Below are 13,350 nucleotides of genomic sequence, written 5' to 3'. Positions count from 1 at the left end.
TCACTGGCATCTTGGAAGGGAGGGTGCGATCAGTAGTTGAGAGGAAGTTGGATGAAAACCAGTGTGGTTTCAGACCACAGAGGGGCTGTCAGGATCAGATTTTCAGTATGTGCCAGATAATTGAAAATTGCTACGAGAGGAATACGCAGTTGTGTTTATGTTTCGTAGATCTAGCGAAAGCATATGATAGGGTATCGAGGGAAAAATGTTCGCCATACTGGGGGACTATCGAATTAAATGTAGTTTATTAAAATCAATCAAAGACATTTATGTTGACAATTGGGCTTCGGTGAGAATTGATGGTAGAATGAGTTCCTGGTTCAGGGTACTTACAGGGGTTAGACAAGGCTGTAATTTTTCACCTTTGCTGTTCGTAGTTTACATGGATCATCTGCTGAAAGGTATAAAATGGCAAGGAGGATTCAGTTAGGTGGAAATGTAATAAGCAGTCTGGCCTATGCTGACGACTTGATCTTAATGGCAGATTGTTCCGAAAGCCTGATGTCTAATATCTTGGAACTTGAAAATAGGTGCAATGAGTATGGTATGAAAATGAGCCTTTCGAAGACTAAATTGATGACAGTAGGTATGCAATTCAACAGAATTGAATGTCAGATTGGTGATACAGAGCTAGAACAGGTCGATAGGTTCAAGTATTTAGGTTCTGTGTTCTCCCAGGATGGTAATATAGTAAGTGAGATTGAATCAAGTTGTAGTAAAGCTAATGCAGTGAGCTCACAGTTGCGATAAACAGTATTCAGTAAGAAGGAAGTCAGCTCCCAGACGAAACCATCTTTACATCGGTCTGTTTTCAGACCAACTTTGCTTTACGGGAGCGAAAGCTGGGTGAACTCAGGATATCTTATTCATAAGTTAGAAGTAACAGACATGAAAGTAGCGAGAATGATTGCTGGTACAAACATGTGGGAACAATGGCAGGAGGGTGCTCAGAATGAGGAGATAAAGGCTAAGTTAGGAATGAACTCGATTAATGAAGCTGTACGCATAAACCGGCTTCGGTGGTGGGGTCATGTGGGGCGGATGGGGGAGGATAGATTACCTAGGAAAATAATGGATTTTGGGATGGAGGGTAAGAGAAATAGAGGGAGACCAAGACGACGATGGTTAGACTCAGCTTCTAACGATTTAAAGATAAGAGGTATAGAACTGAATGGGGCCACAGCACTAGTTGGAAATAGAGGATTGTGGCGACGTTTAGTAAATCCACAGAGGCTTGCAGACTGAACGCTGAATGATAATGTATGTATGTATGTAGAAAAATAATGTAAGGAAGGGAGAGAAGAGGTGAATAAACAGTTAAGAAAATGTAATGTTAAGTTAGGGAAAACCAGTAACGAAACGATGGAACGTTATAACGAATTTGTGGGACAAAAGACGACATATAAGGAACAATGCGAAAGAAACTTCTTTCAGTTAGAAAAACGACTGGACAGTGCGGTCAAGAAACAGGAACGAATCTAAAACTCGATAGGCACGGTGATCGAGCGCGTTGAACGTGTTGAATCTCAGACGATGACCATGGCGGAGGAAATAAAGGTGCATATCCAAACGGTGGCGGCACTGAAGAAAACCACAGAAGGGACGAGATACGATTTAAAAGGAAAGGGCGTGCACGCCATAAATTTCCAGGGACGACTGAACCCTCGCATAGCTGGTTGGGGGTACTTTAAGGTATCGTTCCTTAGCTGGAAGAGAGATTTACTAACGAGTATTCAAGGTAAGCAGCCTTCAGTTATATCTTTCCTTTGTACGGTCGACCCTCGCATGGTCTGAAGGGTATTTGTTCACCCATCAGCCTGGAGTTATATATTTCTTTGGATTTTTCCAGATGAGGTGGCATTTGGCTCTTGACCAAAACAGTCCCATACGTCATAGCTATATGGCGTATGGTCCTAATATATCGATGGCTTACTTCTAAAACCTCGTATCTCCCAATGCACTTCTTATTCATTTTCTTCCTTAAGACTGGTCACGCCTCCTAGCCACATATGGATGTACAGTCCATCAAAACAATTTTCGTTGTGTTCGTTCTCCTATGGTAATGTGTAAAGGGAAATGAACCTTAAATACGTTAAACTGTAGGAGTGCTTAAATTCACCATGAAAACAACATCCCTACAATACGCTATGGTAAGGTCCATTTTCCTTTACACGTTTGCACAGGAAAATGAACACTACGAAAAAGGTTCTGATGGATTGCATATAAATATGTGGCTGGGAGGCGTGACCAGTGTTAAGGAATTTAATGGGTAGGAAGAACATTGTAACATACGAGGTTTTAGAAGTAAGCCGACGATATCCGCTTAAAAAATCTCCACGTGATGTTTCTTGAAGTATATTGCATAAAGCTTACATAATGCGTTTTAACTATTTTCACTTTATAAAATGTAATATCACTACACACACAAATTCTGTAATGGCTTACTTGATAGCTCTTGTCCTCCTGCTTACTTGTTGACTCGGAAAACAAATGCAGGAATGAAAGAATACCAATCAGAGAGGTCGCAGCGATGCAGAGCGATTCATTCAATTCATTCCATTAGTCACGAATAAATCTGTTACGTTCCGATTCATTTCACTAGACTCGGTATGTAGACATTATAACGCTTTAAAACATGCGGCCGTGCCGTATATGCATGGGATCTCCTCTAGTTAAATTACATTATGTCCAATCTTCATCGAATTGATTATATCTTCTGGATATATCTATCTCCATAGGCTACATAGAGTAGTAAATTAAGACCTACTTCATTGTGGCTCAAGGCGATTTGCTTATCTTACGCTCTTCAATAGCTACAACAATTTGCTTCTTTACATCGCACCGATACAGATAGGTCTTATGGCGACGACGGGATAGGATTGGGAAGAAACCGGTGTGGCCATAATTAAGGTACAACCCCAGCATTTGCCTGGTGTGAAAATTGGAAAGCACCAAAAATCATCTTCAGTGTGTCCGAAAGTGGGGTTCGAACCCACTATCTCTCGATTGCAGGCTGATAGCTACGTGACCGGAACCACCAACCACTTCCTCAGTATATTTACCAGCTATTTTACGCCAATTCTCCAATATATTTGTCTCATTCTTTTAACTCCTTTCCAATTGCAGTAGATCTGGACATTGTTTAAATTAAACTACTGACACCTTTTCGAAATGTTCGCAAATTTCTCAAATATTTTAGAATTTTTATGGAGAGATTTTGCAAATGTTCGCAAATTTCTCAAATATTTTACAATTTTTTTTTGTTTCACATTTATTTTATTTATAGTGTGGGTTAATGTAGTCACGTCCTAGTTCGTGAACCATGGGCAACAGTTGAGTGGCCTAGTAAGTGGTCCTGAGAGCCGGGATACCAGTTACTGTGGAATGGTAGTAGGCATGTCGGACATATTCTGAATCATGGTCCTCGTTGGGCTGAGGCTGATACAATTACACAATCCGCCGGTGGCCCCTAACCTGTTAAAGAAGAGATCGTCACTGGAACTATGTGTAAGCAGGGTGGCATCTTGCTTCATAGACTTTTTACCACACACGCTCAGAACGTTTTAAGCAAACTTAGGGCCTTTGGGAGTAAAGGAGTTCCATCTCGGGAGGGACTCTTTGGAAACAAAGGTAATTCGATTGGAAGCTATCAATATTAATGGAAATTGTGTAAGAAAGAAAGAAAGTAGAACAACAAGAAATATATTGCACCCAAAATAGTCTCTGTTAGGCTGTAGGTGCAGCCGTCTATGATATTTTGGGAGCTGAAATTGAAGGTTCCTTAGACGATACTTTAGATCATATTTGAGTGTTGTAAAGACAAGAAACGACGATTTTGATATTTGTATCGTATGTGACTTGTGTTGGTCATATCTTCTTAAGAGTACTTTATTGTATGTTTCTCAGGAATTAAGATGAGATGTGTAATACTATCGTATGTGCAAGCAGAACCCAGCAATAAACAATTGTAAATGATCATACAACAGTCCAACCTTGTGCCGTACGCCACTCTCCTTATCGTACTGGCTCTAACTATAGTTTATCATGTCGACCTTTGGCAAAACGTACATAAACAGTTCATAAATAACCTGCTCTGTAATAGGAAGAGATGCTATGACACTCAATAAAATGATAGACATTAAGAAACTCAGTACCCACGTCCCTCTTGATTATGTCATAAAGAAATCTTTCAGTGAACCACAATAAATTGTACCAATATTTTCGCTCTTAACAAATGTACATAAAACACATTAAATCTGTTTCAAAACAAAATGTAGCGTCACTTTCAATAATATTTATTTTTTATTCCTTACATTTACGTAGAATAAAAATGAACTAAGTGCAGTTATTTCATAATTGACTGTTCAGAAACCAATTCAGTTATTTAGAGTTTTTACTTCAGGTCTCGTCATCTTCATGAACTAAAGACTACATCTTGTCGCTGCTCTCTTGAGTTCTTTTGAAACCCATCCTGCTCGTTACGTCATCCATGTACTTCTTTCTTCTTCCCATGAATATTTCCTTCAATAATATCTTCCAAAAACTTATTGTGCCTTAATTTATCACCTAAGAACTCCATTTTCCTCATTTAATTTCCACGAAGAGTTCTGCCTTCTCCTTCTCTTCTTTTAAGACCTGTATATTGGACTCCTTCTCTGTCCAAGGTGTTTTGGTAATTTTCCTCAATATCCATATTTCAGCAGCTGCCACTTGCCTATTAGCCATCCCTCGTAGATGTATTACGTATAAAGTTCTCCAAACAAAATGATTTTCGAATTTCGATACTAAAATGTCGAATGTTGTATTTATTGCTGAAAGCTTCCTTCGCAAATTTTATACTTATCCTGACTTGATCTGTACTTCTGCTGTATTTCGTGATTAAACTAGTAGGGTAACAACATTTCTTCATCTGACCCATTTTTGAATTTCTATTACTGTTAGTTTTTTCATGGGAATGTACAGGAAACGAACACCTTGGTAAGTAGACAACCAGTGTTCATCATATTCTTCCTCACGTTATTACCGCGTGCCAGAACACTCCCTTCTAAATACAGTCTCCCCGTGCATGGGGGCGCTAGAATAACATCCACGGTATCCCCTGCCTGTAGTAAGAGACGACTAAACGGGGCCCGAAGGGATCTTAATTTGGGACCGTGGGTTGACGACTACGGGGCCCTTAGCTGAGTCCTGGTATTGCTTCCACTTACTTGTTCCAGGCTCCTAATTTTCATCTATCTTATCCGACCTCTTTTGGTCAACTCTTGTTCTTTCCCCACCCCGTCGGTATTACGTCTGGAGACCTAGAGAGACATTTTCACTCCCCTTGTGGGCCTTCTCTTTCTTTGGCCTATACCTTCATTTTCAGAAGTGTCGGACACCTTCCATATTTTCTCTCTGATTAGTGTTATAAAGAGGATAGTGCCTAGTTGTACTTCCTCTTAAAATAATAATCACCACCAGCACCACATTCTACATATAGTGGGTACAAATGACGCCGTATTTTAAACAAGTTTGCACTATATTTGATCTATGCACAGTATGTTAGGTCAGTAATCTAATATTATATACATTGCTATTAGAACGCTAGCATATTTCCTCTCTCTTATAATCTAGTACTGTACGGAAAAACATTGAACCATCCTTATGAACGCTTCTCCTATCTTCTAACCATAGAAACATGTCCACGATTCAGCTTTTCCGTGTACCGGAGAGAACTTCCCCCAGTCTTCTTGATCTTCAAAATAGTTTTGGTTTTCCTGGCGTTAATTTCAGTTCTGATTTCTTCGAAGCTGTATAACGTACAGTATTATTCTTATATTTTCTGACTCTGAAACGACTCTCTCTATTTCGTTCAATTCAGCATCGGAACGTAATAAATAGCTATACTCTGTGAAATGCAATTAGTTCCTTTCAGATTCGTATAAAGTCAGTTAAAATATAACTTATTCCCTGGGAGAAAACTTACTTATATTATTCAACGAAAAATATGTGTGTTAGTTTATTTTGGTCTTGGTCCTAGTTTAATAAATACCATATTTATCTACTAAGGTACAAAATAATTAACTCCTATTTTTTATTATTTTATTTCATTAGGATCGTTTCAACCTCCTGTAGGTTACGATTACACAACTTCCTAGACTGTTGATGTTCTTTCCTTTTACGCTAATACTCCTTCATTCCCTGGCTCACTCTTGCTCCTTCCTCATCCGAGACCACCCTTCTTGTTCTCCTGGGTTTCTCTGCGAACAGATCCATCACATCCGCAATTTTTTCTTCTGATCACTGTTCTGTTTGTAATATCTCACTCCTCAATGCCACATTTTCAAGATCCTGGCAAATTTCTCTCAGCAACGTTTTTAGCAGTAAATACTTTGTAGGGAGCCTTTTAACACTCTTCATGGCTCATAAGTGGTTAGACATATATTGTACCAATTGTTCGTAATAAGTTGGATCTAATTTCTCCCATTCTTCGCATAAAGCCTTTCCAGATCATCTTTGTTCTTAATCTGGTGTTTTCTAATTTCTGGTTCCAAGTAATATCAACAATTTCTGTCACATTTAAGCTTGATGACTGTAGATGTGTCTCGAGTACTTTTGGCCAATCATACAGCAGCCACATCCTTTTTCACAAGGACATCAGCACACGTGCTCTCTGTGACCACAAAGATCCTAAATTTTACAAGAAAACATTAATATATGTAATGTTACAACTTGAAAAAGTAAAAAGCTATTCGTATGTACAAATAGAAACTCCTTGGACTTTTACGGTATGCAACACATCCATAGGGGATTATTACACAAAGTGGCCTAGATTAACAATATGAAACATAAAGGTGGTAATGCAGAATGCTTAACGAGTCTTTGATAATGCCTATTATGATACTGTTTAGTGTATTTATGGGGATACCTAACTGTTTAAAAATATTCCAGATCTGTTTTGTAGTTCCTCCTGTGCTAGCAAATAAGAGTCCTTTAACTGACCAATGCTCAAGGCGGATGTTGTGATATTGGCTTACATATGGGAGGCATGGTTCAATAATATATCTCTCTTCTCTGTCAGCCTCAATCGCCTGCTCAATGTCTCTTTCAGAAGGAATGGTGGAATCCAACACTAAAGCAGTGAGTTGTTTTTTTTTTTTGATGAATGGCAACGATGTCGGCTCTTCTATTCGGCCCCGTAGAAGACACACAGTGAACTTATTCACAAACTTGCCACTTCATTTCCCTTAATGCTGAAGCTAGACCTGACCTAACCCTGTGATGGCGATTATTTCTTTGCAGTGCTCCCTTGGGACAGATACCAAGCAAGTGAGCTAACGTTTCAGTCTGGTCACAGTCAGGATGACAGCAGCGGCTCGTACTTGTGCACCTTCCAGGGGATGCTCGAACCGCCCAGATGTTAGTCGACGTTTTAAGGGCGTTTGCCCACTCCGTAGACGATACTTAAATCGATCAATTAACTCAAGATTTTGAGCACTCGGTCGTAAATGTTCTTTCATTATATTTAGATACACTTTTTTATCCATTGTCCCATCAAGAAAAGTCAACTCTCCTAGTCCACTGGTTACATTCACCCCCAGTGTTTTACACTACCTCCATCATGTCTGACACCTGGACCTAAATTAATAGGTTTCACCAATTCATTTGGTTTCCTGCAGTCACTAACATTCCCTTCTGTTCCAAAGAGATTGTACTTACTTTAATCTAACAGATTAACGGTTTACAGGAATCCAAATCAAAAGCATCTCTTCCCAATAATCTCGCTAATAATCGCTAATAAATGGTTTGCTCCTAGCTAAACTTTCATGCCGGTTATTTTTCCTTAAGATAACTCGAATAGTTTCTGGATATGATCTCTTGCTGGTGTGTTTCTCCCAAAAGTTTAACATTTTTGTCCTACTCATTTTGTCTTTATTCTTAATGCTGCGTGTACTTTTATATCTACTGTATTTATACCGTACCTTACAGTTGTTTGACTCCTGTTTACTATGGTACCAACTTCTCGGAGTGATTTTCCTCTATTATTATAAAAATTCAATATTTCTATTTATTCTTTCGAAGACTGTCGTCTTTGACGCCCCATGATAACATCGGAACTTGTTTGTAATTCACAGCTCTCCACAACAAATTGAATGAGTCGAAACACAAACATACCCTATATAATTTATACTGTCCTGCTACCTCTCCGTCTACAGTGTCCGACTAGTTGGCTGAACGGTCAGCGTACTGGCCTTCGGTTCACGAGGTCCCGGGTTCGATTCCCGGTCGGGTCGGGGATTATAACCTTAATTGGTTGATTCCTACGGAACGGGAGCTGGATGTATGTGTTGTCTTCATCCTCATCACGACGCGCAGGTCACCTATGGGCGTCAAATAGAAAGACCTGCACCTGGCGACCCGAACCCGTCCTGGGATATCCCGGCACTAAAAGCCGTACGACATTTCATTTCATTTTCCATCTACAATGGTATGATTTTTATTTTGACGTGCCCCAGCAACATATGTACAAAAACTCTGTTATATCGTGGTAAGTTCAGGAATACGCTACCTAGTCTGTGGGACTGCACCTTGATTAAGGTCACGGCCGCTTCCTTCCCACTCCTAGCCCTTTCCTAATGCCGGTGTGACGTAAAGTCAACTGTGAAAAATAAATTCAAGAAGTACATTTATAGTTGCACGCACAAAATGCGAACATGTATTGTCCTCATGTCTATTCATAAATAAACACATACGAGTTATAGTTCAACTTTGACTCACTGTATCGAAATAAAGAAGGTAACCAAACAACAGCCAATGTTCTAATCCGTTGTTGTACCAAAAGTAAATGCAAGTGTTCCTACTTTTCCTCTCTGAAACGTGGGAACCCCAACACAATTGTTTGGGTTGTTTGTATTGACAGTGATGTAAGAGGAAGTACAGGTGGGTAACCATCCTCTATTAACACTAATCAGAGAGAAACAAGGAAGAGGACCGGCACTTCAAAAACTGAAGGTGTCGGCCACGAAGGCCGTGAAAATGAAAGACTCCCTAACATTCACAAAGCTAATAGCATCGACGTCAGAAAAGAGCAAGAGTTGACCAAGGGAGGTGGAATGAGGTAGGTGAAGCAAGGAACCTGACTTAAATAAGTGGAGGCAATGTCACATTTAGACCGAAGGGGATATGAGGGAGAACTTACCATTCCAGAAGACTAGCAGCACGACCAGCAAGCAAGAAACACGAACAAGAGAAGACATGGTGTACAATCTGATAAGCATAAGGAACTTCGGCGTTTCTTATATAGTAACCTTACCACAAGGAGAGCAGGTTTTAGATAATATCACATTACGCCAGTCTCTTACAACAGACGTATGGTAAATTACCACAAAACACTGCTGATTATCCATTACTATCTCCTCTGTTGTCGCTTATCTCTCCCCAATACGCAGTACATGGCCAAAATGAACAGATAAGATGTACGTGTTCGAAAATGTGAACGTAATGATTCGTAAGTTTAGTATACAATTGATATACTTAATAAACCTTCATCACAGACAGTTATGACTTTCAGGGTTCAGTCCGCAATCCTCTGTGAATTAACTAAGCAAATCAACAATATTCTATTTGCAATTTATTTTATTCTTAAATACTGCGTTCCAACGTATTTAGTCCCGGTTATGTGAACGAATCGTATTCGTGAAATTTCATTACAATTTTTGTCCCAAATGAAGGACAATAATTATTGTCACGAAAATCAACAGTGAAATTAGCGGTAAATTAATAAATACCATTATTTCTAGAGAAATATACACATGTAACTACGGCGACTACTTCGCTGCAACACGACTCTCTCCTGTGGCATTCCGCTACATCGTGCCTTCTTAGGTTTCCTTCCTGAGGTCCAGGGCTAGCACCGATAAATGGAAGTGCTATGTCTGTGAAAACTGAATATCTTTGTGCATCATGACTAGCGTGGGGCAGTTCAAACCTGAAAACGTGTCGAGGATATAATAACATTATTTAGCGAGGACACTGAGCGTATTTTACGAAAATTGCAAAACCTAATATTAAAATAAGGTATTTCACCAAAAGTAAAAATTTTGAAATATTAATTAATGAAGTATGGTCAAAAGTCAACAGATTAGAAAGGATCGGAATAGAATACATACAAATCAAGCCGAGCAAAGAAATTCAATTGCGGAAAGGCTTAACAAACAAAAGATATACGAAAGCGCGGTAACATACTAAATTCCAATAGATACTCCTAATGTACACGGCAATGCACGTATGCATATATTTCTGTTTTAACAGTGGCGTGCACTGAACCCCATCTACCCCAGCGCTGCTGGGGTAAGGAACTTTGTATTAACATTTTCTAATTATTCCTTAAACGATTTTTTATAACCCTTAAAAAATTGCGAACGTCTAAGTGCAGCCAAGTACAGCTGTCTCGACAAACCGTTCGCACTGCCGCAGTTCAGCTTCTCCAGTGAGCTGGGTTTCCTTGCCGGCGCGAAAGAGCGAAATTTAAGGTCGCTTGGGTGACGCATGCACTTGAAGCATCCTCGAGGCGAAGCTGTCGCCTCTCCTCCGACAGGAATTTACGGGGACAGGCCAGCTACCTTAGGTGAGGGGTGTTATTTTTAATACTTGACACTGGAAGTCTTCAGTGCCTCACACTAGAGACTGTAACAAAAATATCAACATCGTATTGCTAATAAAAATAAAGCCAGTATATGAAATAAATTGTAATACAGAAGAATAAATTTTAGTCTTGGGTTTTGGCTTGTATACAGTTTTTTCGAGCAATTCATTGATGGCACGTGTAGAGTGTGTGATCCGATAGCCGCAGAAAAACATTTAGGTTGCCCAGCATGAACACAGAGTTAAGCGCGAATGGTTGTCTGTGATGGTGGTATATAGTGAATTTTGTAGTGTTCCTCTTGGATTATAAGTGAAGGGTTCGCGAATTATGTACCAATCTTCATGAATATAACGTGTGTTATACGTCGTAACAAATATTTCCCTCGTACACTCAGCATGCAGGTGAAACTATAAAACTTCAACGACGGTAACATACCAGTTAATTTTTTCTGATTAGTTTAGATAGTCCGAGTGTATTTTTGTGAAAACCATGACTGTACTATCACGAAACGTCACCGGATGGAACTATAAGTACATTGTTTAAAATCTGCTGTAGATTAAGTTATGATGGTGCCGCCACTACCGTGAATATCAATTTTGAAGTATGTGTGAGCGTGTGGTTGAAAATATTCTTTTTTAACTTTTACAATAAACATGTATAATGTACACAAAAAAAGTGATGACACACACTCTCTGAAGTTCATTGTCCTGGTTCCTTAATGCTAAACAAAATTATGTCAAGCACAGATCACATTTTAACTTTGATTGATTTTGTCGGTTCCTTAAGTAGCCCGTGCCACATTAACACCTTTTACTGATCTAATGATTACAATATTCAAACACTGTTACGCCATGAATTAAAACTGATATAATGATGAACCAAAACCTGTTAACATCTTCTGATTGCACTTATATGTACATCTTACCATCCGTATGTATTGCTGAAACGATCGTAAGTTCAGTTGTCTTGGTTTCCGTCGGTGTTCCATAATGAAGTGAATGGTTGCTACAGTGCGCCACAGAACTACGTTGTTGACCGTGGCCGGGAGGAAAGCATATTCTATGTTGATAAGTCGATATTTTAATACGGGCTGTGGAGTCATGTGAAGTATGGTGCATATTTTTGCGAAAGACCACGCCCATATGTCCGCACTTACACAAGACTTAACGCGATGGATTAATGCATCTCTTTGTTGACTATGTTCACAGATATTGGAGTCAGACCGTCGATGTCGGAATAACTTATCCTTTGTTGGTATAGTTTCACTTATTGTTAAGTATAAAGGTGCTTTCTACTGAAGAGGAATCCATTTATTAGCAATATTATTCCATATTAGTTTCCAGTGTCGTGAAGGATACTTTGCCTGTATTGTAGGTGGTTTAATATTCTGGTTCATTATATGCTTATAGATGCATTTTGTTGTTACAACTGAAGTTGGATCTATTCAAGTTCTTGTAATGTTATCTACAAAGCTCAAAACTCGTTTGAAATTCAGTGGCAAATTATGATTGGAAGTGAGAAAGGCCACACTTCGGATAATATTAGTCAGACCGCCTTAGTATAATCATCATCTGGTCTGCACTCACAGTTAATAATATTTCGCACGACAAGTGAAGTGCATTAAGTTTCTGCAGAAATTAGTCCTAACCCTCCACACTTAATGCTTTGGTACAATTGTGTTCTGGCTTGTAGGGGTGTCCTCTCCATAGGTAATACCCTATAACTAGATCGATTTTCTTGACTACCATAGGTGGTGGAGGTAAAATCTGCGCTATGTACCACAGTTTACTTAACTTAGTGCAAAGGTGTTAACTGTCCAGACTTTTTGACGTAGATTGAGATTTCGAAGGTGTAGAACAAATAGGACAGAGAGAACTGTATTGAGCAATTTTCTCCAGTTGTCATCTATCATTTGAGTCAAATTCGCAGAAAGTTTTATTCCGAAGATTTTATCTGTTTCGGTAGAGGGAATCCATTTATGTTTCGTCGGCCAGGGCCCAAATGGTAGTATGGCAGTTTTGTGTGGATTAATTTTTGCTCCAGAATTATGTTGATAGTCATCTGCGACCAATCTTAAGTCTTCGAGCTGTTTGGGCTTTGTCAAGATAACAGTGACGTCGTCCGCATAGACGTGCGATTGTAAGGACGCTGCACCTAGTTGTATTCCTTGAAGCTTCAAAGTTAATTGTCTAATGAATGGTTCCACACTGATGGCGAAGCGGACTGCAGAGAGTGGACAACATTGTCAAATCGATCTGTGATTGTGGATTGTTTTGGAGAGAAAGCCATTAATTTGTATGCTGGATGTTGCATTGTTGTATAAGTATCGTAGTGTTGTGATTATCCTATTGGGGAAAGCAAATCTTCGTAGGACAGACCATAGATAAGAATGTCTAACGCGGTCAAAAGCGTGCTGAAAGTCTATACTGACGAGTGCGGCAGAGCTTTTGGGTTGAGAGGACATGTGCAGCACAAAGTTACGTAGAGTTGAGAGGCCATGCATGGTGTTGGAGTTATTCAACACATTATGTTGCTCGGAACAAACGATATTAGGTAAGGTGAGTCGTAAGTGTATGGCCAGAATGTTTGCAAACAACTTGTAATCTGAGTAATGAACGTAGGTTTTCGTGGCTCATTGTATTAACGTAAATAAATGAATACTGGATTAAAGCCACTATATTTATTTAATGAAGCCGAGCTTTCAGCCAAATTGCATTGGCCTCCAT

The 13,350-nt window shown here is 39.4% G+C and overlaps 1 protein-coding gene across 1 annotated transcript in view; it reads right to left on the bottom strand.

Annotated features, from left to right (window-relative positions):
- The window catches only part of LOC136856940 (uncharacterized), a 38,943-nt gene extending 29,707 nt beyond the window's left edge, over positions 1-9,236 (bottom strand). Inside the window, exon 1 of the mRNA XM_067135215.1 lies at positions 9,179-9,236. Within this exon, the coding sequence (XP_066991316.1) occupies positions 9,179-9,236 (58 nt within the window). The remainder of the gene's footprint in view (positions 1-9,178) is intronic.
- Between the last annotated feature and the right edge of the window lie 4,114 nt (positions 9,237-13,350).

The sequence above is a fragment of the Anabrus simplex genome, chromosome 1, assembly GCF_040414725.1.
Source record: "Anabrus simplex isolate iqAnaSimp1 chromosome 1, ASM4041472v1, whole genome shotgun sequence".
Classification (NCBI taxonomy): Eukaryota; Metazoa; Arthropoda; class Insecta; order Orthoptera; family Tettigoniidae; genus Anabrus; species Anabrus simplex.
The sequence above is the reverse complement of the archived record's forward strand: the minus strand, read 5'-3'. Positions and strand labels throughout refer to the sequence as shown.